Genomic DNA, 18,842 nt, shown 5'->3' on the forward strand with positions numbered 1-18,842 from the left:
CTGCATCAGTATCAGCAACTAAATAACGCTACGGAACATGCAACACATATGAGTTGCTGCAATAATTCCACGTTTTCATAATACGCGAGACACCTTGTGTATGTGCAGCACGAGCCAAGTATCGCTCAACCCACACATATACATACACCACCACAGCCTTGTGGAGTGCTACGAAACAACAGAGCCGTTCGATGCGAGGGCCGCCGAACGAGTAGTCATAGTAAATTTCAAACCAAGGCTGTACAACACTCAGATTCAGAAGCTCGGTCGCGCTGGTTGTGTGCTATTTCTTTTCGCCGAGAAGCAGTGCATTGGTACTTGGAAGGAAAAGATTTCAAAATTTTCATCACTCGTCTCTCTGCCGCGATAGTTGTGTTGTAACGCAGGTGTAAGCGGAAAATCTGTTTTCTAGCAGTTCGGTGTGACAGAAGCAAAGGTGCTTTTCGCCAATTGTAGAATAGTGTAAACCAGGAAGCGTATACTTGTGCTTATTCAATGCTGGGCGTGAATCACTAGAGGGATACTCTTCCCAATATATCGTTTTCATTGGTCTGTGAAGAAAGCCTTCATAAGGAAAAAAAAACGAATAGTGAAATTGTTAAGTGCAGTGCAATAGCTAGCTGGTGGTGTGTTATCGATTAGAAAGAGGTTCCCGTTGAAGAGAGAAACGTGGTGTCAAAAATTCACACAAAATGAGCGGATATAATACCGATCTGACAACCAACCTGGAAAATAGCCGGTAAGCGAAAGTGATCTAATTTTCATCCGATTGTTCCAACTTGTTAAAACGGTTTGTTGGAGCGAGACGAGCTTCCCAAGATTTTTGTGGCAGATTGTTTCCCCCCTCCCCTCCGTCTCGAGTGATTCCCCGAAAAACTACGAAACTTCGTTAGAGTGACATCGCCCTGAAAAATGTCTATGACACCGATTTATGGATGGGCGAAGGTTGAGGCTTGAAAACTTTTACACATTTTTTACACACAGACACCTTGTATTGCTTTGGATATGTGTTTCATAAAATTATATAAACTCGGGATGGGGGGTGGGGTTGTGTCCAAAAAGGAATTTTTTCTTCGGACGGAAATGGCAAAATGACAATTGAGTTTCTTCAATATCGATGAAAAAAGTTTAATGGAATCCAGTTTAACGGATTCACTGTAGTAGCATTGACTTATTCATTCCCATCCAGCAGCAGGGAAAGATTTCATAAAGAACTTGAGTAAATTGTAGAAAGACGGGTAGAAGCAGATTTTTTGGGATATACAGGTAGTGGTACAAGGTCAGTACCAATCAAAAGCGAACTGTTTTGATGTTCTGGACGTGTGATTCCAACGTTTTCATTAAAATGTTATTTTTTTGTAAACATTACAATTCAACAATTATAACCTGATTCTTCCTTGTTAAGTTAATGTGTCGTACAATTATTCGGTTAATTGGAGAAGCTGTAATTTTAACATGAACTCCATTTTTATCATCATAAGCTAAAACGGTGTCAATCTCAACTTCCGGACCGATGATATCCTCTTTAAAGTCTAGTTAGTAAATAACGGAAAAAGAATGAATGAATGAATGAGAACCAAAATTGATTAGAATTAATTAAGTCGAATCAAGACCCTGCAATAGAAGTCAACTTCGGTCTACTTTTCTTTCAAATCCACTGTTTTTTCTGCCACGAAAAAAATATAAGAAATCATAGAATAATTATTGAGTGACGTTTGATGAATTATACAATGGTTACATTATTGTTTGAATAGCGCGTTTCAATAAATCTACATCGATGTTTTGATATTAGTTGCGAAAAAACGAACAAAATATAATACAGGACAGGCTCGATTATTTACAGCCTCCAGTAGAGAAAATGAGAGTATTACATTTAGAGTGCAAGGTTTTGAACGTTAATACCACTTTGCCGGCTGAACGGAGTGGTATGATAATCACTTCATTCGATTCAGTTATGTGACCCGAAAGTTTTTTCAATACGTTTAAAAATGGGCTATTGAAATCACATAGATCTGTATATAAACTGGCGCCCGCTTGGAAATTCATTTAGTTGTGATTGCGAAATGAGTGACAATTGACGAATTTCATGCCAACTCGTCTTAGCAGTTGGCAGCACCATCTCAGATAGTTGTGAAACGTTGTGGGTGTGAAGACATGGGTCATTTAAGCAACTTTGCATACTTGGAATATTCGAAAAAGAATTAGACTACTTTTTGGAAGCCAATATTTTTTTTTCTCGATTTTTTACAAAAAATTATAATTTAAAAACTATGATACCTACAAAATTATTGTCGAAAGATGAAATGTGGGAAGTTGTTTAAATTTTCACAAAAAAATACCAAAAGTTTTTTGGAAAAAAATTTCCATGACAAAAAAGTTATTTTAAAAACTAAAATTGATTTTTCTCAAAAACGGATTTTTTTAATATTCTCAAAAATATATATATGAATACCCCTCGAAATTTCCAACAAGACGTCTATACATCGGAAGATGGGCACTTTTACAGGGAAAAAGTTTTTTGAACAACAACTTTTTCATGTTCTCGTTTAAAAAAACAACTTATCCTAATTTTGTTTCAAGTCAAGATAGCGCAGGAAAGGGGGTCTCCGTAGCCACATTGGTTGCGCGTTCGCTTAGTAAGCGATCGATCGTGAGTTCAAAACTCAGGGCCCTCATTGACCATCTTTGTGTTGTTACAGAATAGCTACGTCCACGCAACAATCATCAGCGATGGAGATCGATCCACGGTCGAAATAAGATCGATTCATCCATACAACTGCTCTGCTCTGCCAGACACATCGGGCTACTGTTCTATAAATAACTCAACAATGATCAATCAACTGTCTCCGCTGTCCGGTGGTCCAACTGGATAATGGAAGAACAGAAAGAATACCCTTACGCCTAAATGGCTACTGTGTGAATGTACCATATGTAGTGGTATAGAAGGAATACTGGCGAATGGCAACTGTGTAATGTGCTAATTATAGATATGATAACCATGTGACATGTACACGATTAAAATTCGGCTCTGTTACAGCTAAAATGCTAATGAGCCTTAAATAAATAAATGGGATAAAAAAAAAAGATAGCGCAATGGTGTATTCGATAAAGTTTTAGATTTTTCTATGAATACTCCTGGAAAAAATAATGTTTTGCTCATAACAATTTTGTGTGTAAATTCTCATGTTTGACATGTTTCTAAATAGAGAAAGGTTAGCAGAGCATTTAAAATGTGATAATTCATACATAAAAATGTAACACACAAAATTGATACGAGCAAAACATTATTTTTTCAGGAGTCTTCATACAAAAATGACATATATTCCAAAAACTATAACAGATGGAAGTTGGCGTCTTCGATAAAAGTTCATATTTTAATCAGATCTAAAACTTTGTCGAATACACTATATCGCTATCTTGACTTTAAAATTAGGATAAGTTGTATTTTTTTCAAAGAAAATATAACAAAGTTGTTGTTCGAAAAACTTTTTCCCTGTGAAAGTGCCCATCTTCGGATGTATGGACGACTTGTTGGAAATTGTAAGGGCTATTCATATATATATTTTTGGGAATTTTAAAAAATATACGTTTTTGAGAAAAATGAATTTTAATTTAATTTAATTTTTTAATTTTAATTTAATTTTTTTTTGTATTTTTTGTAAAAATTTAAACAATTTCCTACATTTCATCCTTTGATATGAATTTTGTAGGTATCATAGTTTTTAAGTTATAATTTTTGGTAAAAAATTATGAAAATTTTTGGCTTTTTCCAAAAGACAGCCTAATTATTTTTCGAATATTTCAAGTATGCAAAGTTGCTTAAATTACCCATGTCTTTACACCCACAACGTTTCACTGTTATTTGAGATGGTGTTGCCAACGGCCAGTCGAGTTGGCATGAAATTTGTCAATTGTCTCACTTGCTCGTGTAAACACTATCTTCTTCTCTCCCAATCCTATTTCTTTTGTGCAGCCAGAATGAAGTCAGCATTTAGGGGAACACGGATTATCGATGATAAATGGATATAGATTGTTTACAAATGATGTTATTGACTATGGATTCGATAGCGGAGAATATGAAATGTTTAATATAGAGAATATTTGACCATATCAAAGAGACCGCATTGTTTGATAAAACCAACAGTGCCAATATTGAATTTGCACGAAAGATTCAAGTTCACATGGGTTTCGAACATCGTTGAATCGCACATAAAGCGGCCTTCACACACGATTATGTGTGTTGTCATTACCAGTAATGATATTCATTCAAGATTCCACATTGTCCACATTATCATTATTATTCAACCCTACACAATCATTTACATTGTCATTACGCTCCTACAGCATTGTTATGGTCTCTTATTCGAAAGGTATGCTTGAATTTTTATATCTCGCACCAAAATTACTCACACGAATGAAAATAGTTTGCAGAACTACGTAGTTTTTACACAAAATATTTTGCTGTTTATTTACTGATACTTTATAGCATACCAGGATAACCAAAGAAGCCGATTTTGATAGCTTGTAGGAATGCAGAAACTCTAGCATTGGAAGAAAAAAACACGTTTTCGAAATAAAAATTATTGTTGAAATTTATCTTTTCTGTATCAAATAAATATTCTAATTGATAGTTTGAAAAGTTTTTTGCAAGCAATGAAATAATCTGAAACGAAAATTATTTATGATGATTTTCATTTAGAATTTCCCAAAAACAAAAAAAAATCCTTAAGAAATAGGCTGACCAAATAATTCTGGAGTGAAAACGGGGCACATAAGACAAAAAAAAAAAAAACAAAAAGACGTAATATTTTTTGAAGCATTTTGTTGAGTGAATTAAATGTATCAATCGAACATTCTTAGACGAACCTGCTTCGTTCTTTGCTATGAAGGAATGTTTAGACGCGAAGGAGATTATGATTTTTGGAAATATTATCATCAAATTTACTTCACTCCAGATAAAAATTGTCAAATAGTATTTGTATGTCATACTTTACGATTCCCTAATTCTCGAATGGTTTGGATCAAGGGGCTTCAGATCTTTATTTCTGCGGAACTATTTGACGGAGCAGTCGCTTTTTGACGTAGAACTACGTCTTTCATTAAGGGTGCCAAATCAGAAAACAGGTCACGTTTTTATGAAATAAAGTTAACGTTAATAACTATTTTTACCGTAAACGGATTCTGGTGATTTACATATCAAACGAATCGGAAATTCCTTAAGATTTGTTTGATATGCTATACATTACAATCCCATAGTCTGTATATGGTTTAAATTGATGAACATTGGAAGCATTCCCATTTCCTCATACTGATCATTTGTGTGCTTTCCCGAACAGAGCTGTCAATAACGAGCAATTTATCGACGAGCAACGAAGGGGAAACCGTAAGATGTAAAGTCTTCGTGAACAAAGGAAAAGAAGAAGAACGAAGGGGAATATTCGCCTAGAGTATAAACAGTGGATCTTGCTGGGGCAAACTTCATTATTTGTGTGGACACCGACTGGACAACATCGTTGCTGGACGAGCTGGACGGCGAGGGATCGAGTGCCTTTCTTAAGGCAATGAGGGTGGAGGTGTAGTTCAGAAGTAGAGCAAAGTTTTCCAAGGGCCTTTCTTAAGGCTAGAGACGAATGAACTGAAAAAGTTTAAATTCTCTATAATACAAAACCTTCCTTCCTTCCTTCCTTCCTTTCTCAAGGCTAGAGACGAATGAACTGAAAAGTTTAAAGTCTCTACAAAACAAAACCTAACCTAACCTAAGGCAAACTTGATTCTTCGTGAGGACATCGACTGGACAACACCGTTGCTGGGCGAGCTGGACGGCAAGGGATCGAATGGTTTTCTCAAAGCAATGGGGGTGGAGGAGTAATATGAGGAAAGAGTAGAGTTTTCCAAGGGCCTTTTTGATGGCGTCTAACTAGCGCCATAGCATTAATGTTTTGAGCTACACAATTGTGTGACGAATCATCAAGCTAGGCTATCGTCAGCTCACCAAGAAAATAAATGTTCTGGAATTTTGTCAGTGATTGGTTTCGCATGACTGTAGGAAAACTCTCTCCTCAAATGACGACAGCTAAGCTAATCTAGACTGGCAATATTAACAGAAAGGGCTTCTGTTGAGAAGAGCGCAAAACAGAGATAATTGTGTGTATATTTAGTTGCTTCAAGCCATCGATACCGGGCAAACGTAATACACCGGCTAAACGTATGCCGTCCGACCAAACTAAAGGATCGTCTTCTGTATATTTCAAACTAACCGAACAATCGGTGGAACACAGGTTCGCTTGCGAGAGACCGCCGCTTCCGACGGCGCGTTGGCGGCCGACTCAGATTTCGTCACCTTCGTGGCTTGGGGCTACCTCGATTCCTCATTCTCGTTAAATGAGTACTTCATCCCCATTCCATTGACCTCAGAGTAAACTTTATTATGAAGAAAGAAATCCACAATGAAAATTGCGGTGGCTGCGCTGCGGTGGTGTTCATACAGGGTGTCGACTACCTTGAAAATCCTTGAATATCAGGGAATATCAGGGAATTTAAACTATGCCAGGGAAAATCAGGGAATATTAGGGAATTTCGTCATCAATCTGGAACAAACCAAAATCCACCAATTGAAATTTCGATGATTGCAGTATTTAGAAACTTTTGACGACACCAAAAGCTGAGAAGATCTAGCGTGAATTGGTCAAATTACGCGAGCTGCTACAGGACTTTCAAAATGGAGAAGAAAAATACTTGAATTTGGGTAGCTTCGGATTACATATTTTACACGGTTCATCTATAGATTGATGGACTCAAAAAAACTCGTCAACCCGTCGACGGGAAAATCTTGAAGCATTGATCTTGCCGTCATTGATTCCGATAAAAAATGGCTGGAAAACGATTCGAGAAACTATTGACTCAGACATATCAGAGGAGCTCCAACAGGCTTAGCACTGATACAATATTGATAGCAATAAAAACAACAAGTTTGCTCACATTGATCTGAAAAAATAAACGACTGGAACATTTTTGGAAAGGATAGGTTCACGAAACTTTTTACCAAAAATGGTCTTATGACTCGTGTGGAAACCTCAACGTTGAGAAGGCTTTTCCATTAATACCGAATGTTTTAGAAAACATTCGTGAGAAAACAGTTATGCTATGCAACAAGTTTATAACGGTAGGTTTCACTTTGGTATGATGGCATCAATAAAAATGATGAGCTAGTTAATTCAACGAGTACGAAATTCTCATTCTCTTTATCTAGAAAACAAGAAAGTTGGACGAAAGAAGCTTTTGCGTTAGATGAGTCATTTATTGAGTAAGTTAAAAAACGGCTATGGGAAGCAGAAGCGAAATCTCTGGAGGTGAAACGAAGAAAACTTTGGAAAACGCGCAGAAGGGGGCCGAAAGGTTACAAAAAAAGCATTTCGTCAAAATCGTAACAGTTTCATGAAATTGATCCGAATCAAAATGAAAGTGATTCATTCTGTACTAGTGTTTAAGGGTCCTTCAAGATATCTTTGAACTGTATCAGTGGATCCAATTTTTAACCTTTAACGACACTCCTCAATCGCCTTTTAATTTAATTAGAAATCACAAACAATTCATTTATAGAAATATCTTACAGGAGATCTCAAATTCCAAAGAACTAAATTTTTGCCATTAAAAGTGCACACGAAGAGTATAATAGAAAGGTCGAAACAGAAGTCAAATCATGTCCGAAGAAATTCTTTAATTACGTAAAGTCTAAACTCAATAGCAATAGCTTTCCATCGCAGATGCATCTCGATGAAGATGTAGGGCGCTCTTCAAACGAAATTTCTAATCTTTTTCAGGAAGTATATACCACATTTTCCGAAGAATCGCATCGACATTCCATTACTACTCTTCAAATTGCAGAAAATTTGAATGGAACAAGGACTCTTAAACTGGCTGAATTCTTATCTAACAAACCGTGAACAAATTGTTCATTTTCAAAATTTTCTCTCAAATCCAGTAAAAGTCACTTCGGGAGGCTCTCAAGGCTCTCATCTTGGTCCTCTTCTTTTCATTTCCTTCGTTCTCAAGCATATAAATGTACTTGTGTAAGCAGACGACATGAAGCTTTTCGCGGAAATTGTTAATCAAAACGACATCGAAGCTTTCCAAAACGAAATAAATGTACTCATATTTGGTGTAATAAAAATCTACTAAAACTGAATGTAAAAAAATGCAACTCCATTACATTTAGCAGAAAAAATCACGTACCAAATATTGTGATACGTCTTGGAAATCAAAATGTAGAGAAATGTGAAATAGTTAGAGATCTAGGTGTCATCCTGGACTGTAAACTCACATTCATAAAACACTACAACTCTGTAATCAATAAGACAAATAGTGTGTTAAGCTTTGTCAAACGCTTCTCACATAACTTCCAGGAACCATACACAATCAAGCTTTTGTATATCACATACGTAAGGCCCATTCTGGAATACTGTAACATCGTTTGGAACCCGTATATGGTCGTACATGAAGAACGCATTGAGTTAGTCCAGAAACAGTTTCTCTTATTTGCACTCCGTAAGTTGAACTGGACCTCATTTCCACTTCCTTCATATGAAGCACGCTGCATGTTCATTAACATCCAAGCACTAAAGGAACGCTGTAAATTTGCAATGCTTTCTTTTGTTAATGATTTCGCAACGAGTACAATCAGCTGAATTACTAGAAAAATCAAATTTCTATGTACCTGGGCGCCAACTACACAAATCTCAAAAAATTATGCAAATAACGCTCCAATCGCATGATGCGTGTATACAATCAGTACTTCGAATTAATTGACACAACAATGAATAAAAAACAGCTAAAAAGAAACATGTACTGTAGGAATAATATTTAACTTAAGAAAACATTGTAACATTAAAATATAAGTATGTAGTCTACATTTGTTTGACGGAAAATGAATAAAAAAAATTAATTGTTTAAACTAACTAAATGTTTTAGAAACTACAGCCAGAGTACTAGTAGAGAATTCAATTACTATTCTACATCTGGAATTCCTCTGAAATATTACTGGAAAATCAGGGAATATCAGGGAATTTGTTTTCGAGTTTTGAATCGACACCCTGTCATGTGTAAATACCACAAATCCCAAATACGTATTTTCGTAGCACCAAAAAATATCAAAGCAACAACAACAACATACGATCAACGATCATACCATGTTGAAAACACCGGTTCTCGTCCGATCACCGAAGTTAAGCAACATCGGGCGCGATCAGTACTTAGATGGGTGACCGCTTGGGAACGTCGCGTGTCGTTGGCATTTGGCAGGAGTACCCCCGCTTACTCTTCGGTTCACAGAATTATCCTACAGATTTCTCATCCGTTGCAAGATCATGAATCCATTGGTGATTGATAACTTCGAAAATCTACTCCAACTGACTCCTCAGTCAAGTTTTATGTCTTTATACCATGAGTACCTTACCCACGACGTGCACCCTTCACCAGGCATCTCCAACCAAGTTTGCTTCCCATACTTTTGCAATTCCTCTGTCATTTTTGATCTGTCCATGCGACAAAAAATCCATGGAATACCTGATCACCTACGCTCCAATGTTATTCCGTCGATATTTTCGGAAAAATATGGGAAAGTTGGATCTGATAAAATGTTCTTTACTGACGGTTCATACATAAACGGGTCCACTGGCTTCGGCATCTTCAATGAAAATTCCAGTGCCTCTTTCAAACTCAAAGATCCTTGTTCCGTGTATGTCGCAGAAATGGGTGCGATATACTATGCTCTAGGGATCATTGAAACACTGCCCATCGACCATTATTTTATTTTTTCAGACAGTCTCAGCTCAATAGAGGCAATCCGCTCAATGAAGGTTGATAAACGCTCATCTTATTTCCTAACAAGAATAAGACATCTATTGAGTGTTTTGGTCGAAAAATTATTCAAGATTACCTTAGCATGGGTTCCCTCTCATTGCTCGATTCCGGGGAATGAGAAAGCGGACTCGCTAGCTAAGGTGGGCGCTTCAGAAGGCACACTTTTTGATAGGCAAATTGCCTATAATGAATTTTTTCACATTCCTCGTCAGGACACACTCGTTAGTTGGCAGCGTATGTGGAGTGAAGATGAGTTCGGTCGTTGGTTACACACGATTATCCCTAAGGTCTCGACGAGTGCATGGTTCAAGGGATTGAATGTAGGTCGTGATTTCATTCGCGTGATATCTCGGCTTATGTCCAATCACTACAACCTAAACGCGCATCTCTATCGCATTGGGCTCGCAGCAAACAATCTTTGTGATTGTGGCGATGGCTACCACGACATCGAGCATGTTGTCTGGTCGTGTATCCGGTTCCATGCTGCCCGCTCTCAGCTCTCCAGAGCATTGAGAGCACAAGGCAGAAAATCGGATATCCCCGTCCGGGATATCTTAGGTAGCCGGGATCCTGATCTTCTGCTTCATCTATACCTGTTCCTCAGAAACGCCGATGTCAACGTTTAATGATGTTTCCTTCGTTGTGTCCCCGTTTCATATCCCTCCTATCCTTTACAGATGCACGGGCCGAAGGTTGTGCAGTCCACTGGTCATTCAACAAGAGCCAAAGGTTGTACCGCTCATGACAACTCTACACGAACTGATGATTGCGCCGGCTAGTGACCATTCTATCCTGGATTCCTCGAGTCGAGAAAGACGCACCACGCTAGATATGGGGTACAGACTAGGGAGCGTTGCTGATTAATGGTCAGCTGCATCCCAATAGGAAGTAGCCCGTGTCGGGCACACGTATAGAGCATCGAAGACTGCAACATACCAATTATGAGAACACTTGTAATACTAACCTCGAGCCAACCGCGAGTAATCGGTTACATATTACTAACATAGTTGTAAGACAAAAATTGTCAAAATATTGGACTCCCGGCCCCGTCAGGCTAACGCCACATGTGCCTTAATAAAAAATATATTTTGGAAAAAAAAAAAACAACAACAACATACAAAATAGCTGAGTGCCCGTGCGAACAATAAAATTGCTCTCTATTGTATTTCGGCTCCGGTGGCATTAATACATAAGTACCAAAGTACCCTCGGGTGCCATGGAAAGCTATTGCGTACGCTTGCGAATTTCGCCATCACATTCATCATATTGGTTCTAGATGTTTTATGTTTCGCTACAAATGCGACACCGCAAAGTCATTGTCTATCACATGACGGAAATCTTATGTTTGCTTTCAATTTCTTAAAACTTAACAAACCTGTTTCGAAACACTACGCCAACATTGAAAGAATGAATGAAATGTGGGCTTGAGGCTGATATCTGATATGAACCTTATGATTTGAAGCAGATATCTGTCCAATCTGGGAACGATATGCAATGGTTTGCAAATGGAACACTACAGGAAAATAATTGCAGTCGTAAAACTGCCAACGGACGGACCGCCAGCCACCGTCACAAGATATCGTGCCGAAGGTTTCAATCATCGCGAAATACCTCGAAATGAGCAATTATTCATAAGCCTGATTTACCACACGATCGACGTGTGCGCAAACACACGCGCTAAAACCGGTTTTTTCGAGCGCTACGACAGACTGAGTACAGTGTTGTGTGCTTATCAAACCGAGAAGAAAAAAAAACAAAATTGTTTCATGGTGATAGCGCAAGCGTCGCGTCTGTCTAGCTAGCTGGATCGGACCAGACGAAAGTGTGAAATACAAAGTTCAACTTCCGATTAGCTGCTGCTGCTGCCCATTCATCCAGTCGATGTTTACTTTCAAAGCAGGCAGAGGAATCTCCTCCCCGCCGGGGAACGTCGCATTTAGCGCGCTCTGATATAATTTTGTAGGAATAATCACGTGATTGTGAACCCTTAAGCGATTATCATCGACGGTCGAGCGCAGGGGCTTGATCTATCTTTGATCTATCCAGGAACCCGCTCTAGTATAGATGAACAGGATAAACATGCGGAAGTTTTGTACATAAAAGTACACGTCCCTAGTCTGAGCATCATAAGTTAAGCAATAAAACAAGACAAACAGATGATGCAAATTCTACTCCCAAGTGTGAATGGCATTGTTGAGCTGATGAACGACAGAAATCGATGACCAAGGCCATCCGGCTCGGAATCGAACTGAAATAAACATACTGGAAAACGAGCAGACAGTGTGGACACCGCGCTTCCAATCCTCGTCATGTGACATAATCATCGAGGAGAAGAAGACACACGAGAGTGCTAATTACGGCAAAGCAATTTTGACAAAATCTATCAAAATTGATTGTTTTTTTCGGAATCGTTCAATGTAACGACATTACGACACTCTGCAATAAATGAATAAATAAATAGCAAACGTTCGATACGCACCACGTGTTGTTGCACCGATGAAACACGTTTCACGTCACCAGGAGATATAATCATAAAGTATTTTCAAAATTCCACAAAACCTGTCCGATCAACTTCCTTCTCGAGAGCGCGCACATGTTTGGGGTACTTCTAGACGTTTCTGTTGCACAAACAAGTCTGGGTCTCTACTACTAAAATATTATAGACGGCTTTCTTGTTTCCATTCTTTCTGTCATATGTCAGTTCGCTTTTCGTAAAGCAGCGCTATAACGATTGAAATCTGTCCTATATATCAAACTTTATACGGCTGCACAAATGGAATCAGTGAACCACAAGCGTACATAAATCTCTAGCGAGGTTCCGTTATTAGAAAGCGATTTTGAGGGCTAAAATATTAATCTCAAATCAATTATTGATCATGTCTTCCAAGGCAGCCTGTTTAATAATAAATATGCGGCTCGTTGGAGGTCGGGTTAAACTGTCACACGTCATCAGTATCATTCGAGATTCCGTTGATTATGTCTAAGTCTAAGTGACCTATTGATTATCCAGGTTATTGGATACGTAGTACAATTTTGTTGCTGCCATGAGAAAAATTAGTACATGGTATCGTTGTGAAACAACTGAATTAGTGGATTTGAATAACATTTTAGAAGTTCAAAACATAACAGTTAGTTTATAAGGTGAGGTGTTGTTATTAATTTTATCACAAAAATTTGTAATAAACTTGATTGTTTCTATCAACCAAATTAATGTTCTCTAACCGCTCAACTTCGATCGTTCTTAATTTCGCTGCAGTATCATTACACAGCCATTATATAAAGTACATTATATAAAAGTACAATAAAGTACAATTCACTTTCAAAATTGTACGTTGTATCGAATTGTACGTTATATCGAAGCTTAATAGAGTACTCACAAACGTAGTCTATAATACATTATTGTGTTGCTGTTTCAGTAAAATTAATGAATAACTTCAATCAGAAGACGAAGCCAGCCTTTCTCATGATGTTTCCCTTCGTACTGTTTATTAAAACTTGATTCATTTAGAATCCGGAATTACAAAACCAGCTGTATTTCGGGATTGATTAAAGGTACAAAACTTCTTTTAGCATCACAATACAGATAATTCATTGTTCTATCAGAAAAAAAACACTTCCTTTACATTTCCTTTACACTTTGGAAATGTGTACCTTATATCGAGTGACGTTATATCGAGGGTACGTTATAACGAGGGTAGATTCCCTGTAGTGGTTCTCAGATTTTCGTCAAAAGTGGTATCTTTGTTCTTTATCGCAAAACAGACTTGTATTTATTTTATTTTTTTTATTAGAGTGCCCATTTCCATTTTAGGATGGACCGAAAAATGAATTTCGTACACTTCTTCCCAAAAATTGCCATGACCATGACAATGATCATGAACCACTGAACCGATTTAGATGATCGACATATCAAATTGAATCCAATGGGCTTGTTAAGATATTATTTAAAAGTATTGAACTTGCAAAAAAAAGAGTTTTACTTTCGTAATTATTTATTGTAGTCGTTTCTTATTGTTTCCATGGCTTTGAACTAGAGGGCGCTATATTTTTTTATATTTTTTCTTGAATGCTGAGGATTTTTTACATAACATTTCTCGATATCAGAGAGGCTTTTCGCTTTCGCTTTTTTCGCTTTTGAGATATGATTTTTCAAAGTTACGTTATGAGTTACTTATATCACCTTTGCGGAAAATTTTGATTTTCGTTTGTAATTATTGATTGAGCAGTTGTGTAGAGTAGAGAAAAAGTGGTAGAAAAAGTTGTGGAAAAAGGGGAAAAAAGGGGGAAATTGTTTTTTGGAACCGTTGGTTAACTTTAAAAAATCATCTCAATAATGAAAAAAAAACATCTCTAATAAATAAAAAAAAATAATAAAAAAATCCTCAGCTTTCGAGGAAAAATATAAATAAAATACAGCGCCCTCCGATCCAAAGCCATGAAAACAATAAAAAAAAATCACAGGAGGGTTGCGTCCGAGACACGACCGCATATTTGGCGTAGTATTCCGATAGGCTATCTGTTGATTTCGGATATGTTTGAAGAATTACATCGTTAAACTCATTGATAATAATTTGGTGGCCCTAAAAAGGGCCGTTTTATTTGGTTGTTGGGTGTTGTTTGTTTACTCCACCAGTGTTTACCGAGTGATGATGACAGAAGGATGGTAAACAGTCGTTGAATGGTGCGTATCAGATAAAAGACACCTGAGTGGTACGAAATATAATGAAAACCGCCCTCTGTGATCCTAGACGAGATGCCTCCTGTGATATGTATGGATGAAATGAAGAAAAAAATACTCACCAATGTAATATAAGATAAATACCAATACCAAACACAATTACCAATTTTTGTCATCAGTTAAAACATATTACTTTAATATAGAGGAACATATTTGAAGTGAAAAAGGTAATTTTCTGTTATATTTTTTACTTTCTGAGTGTTTATTCAACCCAATGCGAATTTTAATTGGACTAACAACACCTCTCGAGCGGGAACACATCTTGGTTCTTATTTATTAAAATTGAAATAAATCGTTTCATATATGACTTGATTTTTAACACAACTGCTACCATATACAATTTTACACTTACACTTGTGCTAAATTTTTCACAATACACGATCGGTCATTGATATGAAATTTCGCGAAGCAGCCAAAATTATAGTTCCAAATTTAAATTTTATTTGCTAGAATTGATCGTATCACGTACCTTACTTGCAATACAAAAATGCCCCCGACTTGCATATATTTGGAATGCCGATTTCCCCCAGGCAGATTGGTTTTGATGTTTCAGTTAGGGAATACATTTCGGTAGGAAGGAAGGAAGGTATTGTATTATAGAGACTTTAAACTTTTGCAGTTCATTCGTCTCTAGCCTTGAGAAAGGCCCTTTGAAAACTCTACTCTACTCTACTCCAGCGCTACCACCTCCGCCCTCTTGCCTTGAGAAAGGCACTCGATCCCTCGCCGTCCAGCCCGTCCAGCAACGATGTTGTCCAGTCGGTGTCCACACAAAGAATGGGCTGAAAAAGAGGTTTCGGTAGGAACAAAAGTTACCCTACTTTTATGTATTTGCAATGATGATTTCCCCCAAGCAGCTTGGTTTTGATTTCTCTGTTAGGGAACACATTTCGGTAGGAACAAAAGCTCCTCCTACTTTTATGAATTTGCAATGCCGATTTCCCCCAGGCAGCTTGGTTTTGATGTCTCTGTTAGGGACCCGCCGCATGTGTCATCGATTTCGACCAATCAGAAGTGGATATTTCCGTTAGGATAGGGGTTCAGATTTTTCAATTGTTCGATAGTTAGTTTCATGACATATTTTATTTTCTTCAATATAAAAAATTGTTATGGAGTTCCGAAATCGATTGACGCAAAAATTTCATCAATCCATTATGAAATGACTGAGCAATAAGCGTTTGAAATTGGACAATTTTCACGATGTGCTTGATTTTCGATTTTCAATTTGTACCCTAATATGTTCCCGAAAGACGTAATCCTACGTCAAAAAGTCACAGGAGGGTTGTGTTCGAGACACGACCGCATAGTTTACGTAGGATTCCGTTAGGCTATCTGTTGATTTTGGATAGGTTTCAAGAATTACATCGTTGAACTCTTTGATAATGATTTGGTGGCCCTGAAAAATGCATATGGGAAATCACTTTTTCTAATATTTCTTCACTTTTCCAATTTTTCTCGACCTATAAATTTTCCTTAGGTGAAAATGAACACTATTTTACACTTACACACTTGTGTCATTTTTAACACAACTGCTACCATAACAATTTTACACTTACACTTGTGCTAAATTTTTCACAATACACGATCGGTCATTGATATGAAATTTCACGAAGCCAACCTTAAAGTAACATTAATGTTTCAAATTTAAATTTTATTTGCTAGAACTTTACTTGCCTTACTTGCAATATAAAAATGCCCCCGACTTGCATGTATTTGCAATGTCGATTTCCCCCAGGCAGCTTGGTTTTGATATCTCTGTTAGGGAACACATTTCGGTAGGAACAAAAGTTCCCCCTACTTTCATGTATTTGCAATTTTGATTTCCCCCAGGCAGCTCGGTTTTGATGTCTCTGTTAGGGATCCGCCGCATGTGTCGTCAATTTCGACCAATTAGAAGTGGGTATTTCTGTTAGAATAGGGTGTTTAATCTGAATACGGGCCCCTGGTCTGGTTCCTCCTGGGTTGCCATATATCCCCGATAATCGCACTTGGGATTAAATTTCGGTTTGGTGTTTCCTCCTTTGCAATCAATATATTATATTGCGAATTGATACCACTTTATTCCTTTTAAAAGTCCTTTTTCTACAGTTCACTTTATTTCACTACTTTATACAATTTTTCACAAATCCACAATTTGGTAATCCTTTTTGGGTTTTCTTTCTATTCCTTTTGAATTTCTTGGCTATAATAATTTCAATACTTTCCTGTATACTTATTATCCTCCCTTTCTCTCTACTTTCTTTTCTTTGTTTGTTTACATTTTCCTTTTATATGTGTTAGTGATCACATAATATGGGCCCATGCCGCAAAATCTATCATGTCAGGGGGCTGGCCGAAGTGTTGCTTCACGTTGTATTCAACATAGGGGTTGAGATTTTTCAATTGTTCGATAGTTAGTTTCATAACATATATTATTTTCTTCAATATGAAAAGTAGTTATAGAGGGCCGAAATAGATTGACGCAAAAATTTCATCAATCCATCATGAAATGACTGAGTAATAAGCGTTTGAAATTGGACAATTTTCACGATGTACTCGATTCTCGATTTTCAATTTGTACCCCAATATGTTAGTATTTCATGTATAAAAAACGCATCAGCTTTCTGAAAATAATATAAGCTAGGGTCACTTAGGTTTCAAAACCTCTAAAACCACAAAAAAACGTATATTTTAAAACTTCTTGCCTAAAAGTAGACAAATATAATATTTTTTTCTAATTATTTTTCATTAAAACACCTTGTATTCGCATATGAGTGATCGTATTGGTTGAGCGGTTGAGTTATAAGATCTTTCAGACCACCAAAATTTTGAATTAAGCACCCTAAGGGCAAAATAAAAAGATACATGTTCGGAGTTTCTCGAAAAGGAACAAATATATGAAGTTTGAGCAATATCTTTGAGCTATTTTTATTGGCAGATTTTTTTTCCATGGAATTGCAGAAATGATAAAATTTCTTGTGTCTGCATCACAGTGTTTGAAAATCTGTCAATTCTAATAAACCACAATGTGTCATGGTGCTTATAATTCACGAATGTATATGAACGAAAATGAGTGGACGATTCAAATACTTGAACAGAATGAGATTATTCATTTTTGTTGCACCAAGTGAATAAACGAAGCGAGGAACGAAACCTACTGACGTTTTCGTGTATAACTGCTGTACATACGAATGCAGTGCGACGAATGGGGGAAAACTGAAACGAGAAAGGTTTTGTTTCTCCCTGGTTCGGTGTTATTAGTGGCACTTTGCGGACTACATGAGAGCAAAGTGTGTCCCAAGTGGGATACCGCTATCGGTGGTTCTCTTGCCTGACACGCTAAAGTCAATTTTGTTTGCGACATACAAACGCGAGTAAAATAAATTTTTGCTATCCTCATTCTTATGTATCCAGAAGTGCTGATCGAAGCAGAACTCTCCATTCTCGTTTGTGTCATGACTCGAAGCATGTAACAACAAACGAATGCTATTGGGGGAATGACTTCTGCAATATTATATTTTATCAAACGAAAGTGATTTATTCAGCAAAATGTTCAATCATTTGCACATGCTTTGTGCCGGACTGTAATGCAAAGCAGAATTTGGGAGCAAATAAGCACTGGAGGAAACTGTACATTGTTAAATTTGTTAATAAATTATGATGGCGTGGCTATGACGACGAAACGTACTGCCTGGCGGTTTTCGATCAAATTCCTGGGCATAAATTTTAGACATCTGTTCATGGCTCGGCATAGTCAACTGAGGATAGTCAATTGACAATGGGGAAATTCTGCTCCGTATGCAGTTGGAAATGACTTTTGGCTTCTTTTCACAGTTTCTCCGCCAAAACGACTAAACAGTCAGTCGGGCGTTTAGTCGCTTCCCTGTTCTACGACTCGACTATCACATTTCATTTGCGTTATTTTGCACGCTATTTACTAACGCGAGGACCTTGACATACATGATAACTGATAACTGTCTAAGTTCGTTGGTTTGGGTTCACGATGGGTAGACAATAATCGTCCATTAATGGTGTAACTACTTTTTTGCATCAGAAATCAAGTTTTCGTTCCTCTTTATATGAACCTAAAATAAGATTGCGTATACGGGTAACAATTTTGTTCCTGAGGGATAAAAATGTGGATTGAAGTCAGTTGAATGAAGAGGTAGATTTATTTTCATTAGTCCCGTCAGTTAGGATAACCACTGACTGGACTAGATCATCAGTCATCCTCACTCTCGAAGCTAGTCAATTCATTTTCTAGTCA

The 18,842-nt window shown here is 37.3% G+C and overlaps 1 protein-coding gene and 1 non-coding gene across 2 annotated transcripts in view; both read left to right on the forward strand.

Moving 5' to 3' along the window:
- Positions 1–225: 225 nt before the first annotated feature.
- The window catches only part of LOC129767217 (uncharacterized), a 67,927-nt gene continuing 49,310 nt past the window's right edge, over positions 226–18,842 (forward strand). The window contains exon 1 of the mRNA XM_055767871.1: positions 226–739. Within this exon, the coding sequence (XP_055623846.1) occupies positions 693–739 (47 nt within the window). The 5' untranslated portion in view covers positions 226–692. The remainder of the gene's footprint in view (positions 740–18,842) is intronic.
- Positions 9,171–9,289, forward strand: LOC129772346 (5S ribosomal RNA). Its single transcript, XR_008742602.1, has one exon. It is a non-coding gene; the product is annotated as a 5S ribosomal RNA (ribosomal RNA).

The sequence above is a fragment of the Toxorhynchites rutilus genome, chromosome 2 (genome assembly GCF_029784135.1).
Source record: "Toxorhynchites rutilus septentrionalis strain SRP chromosome 2, ASM2978413v1, whole genome shotgun sequence".
Lineage (NCBI taxonomy): Eukaryota > Metazoa > Arthropoda > Insecta > Diptera > Culicidae > Toxorhynchites > Toxorhynchites rutilus.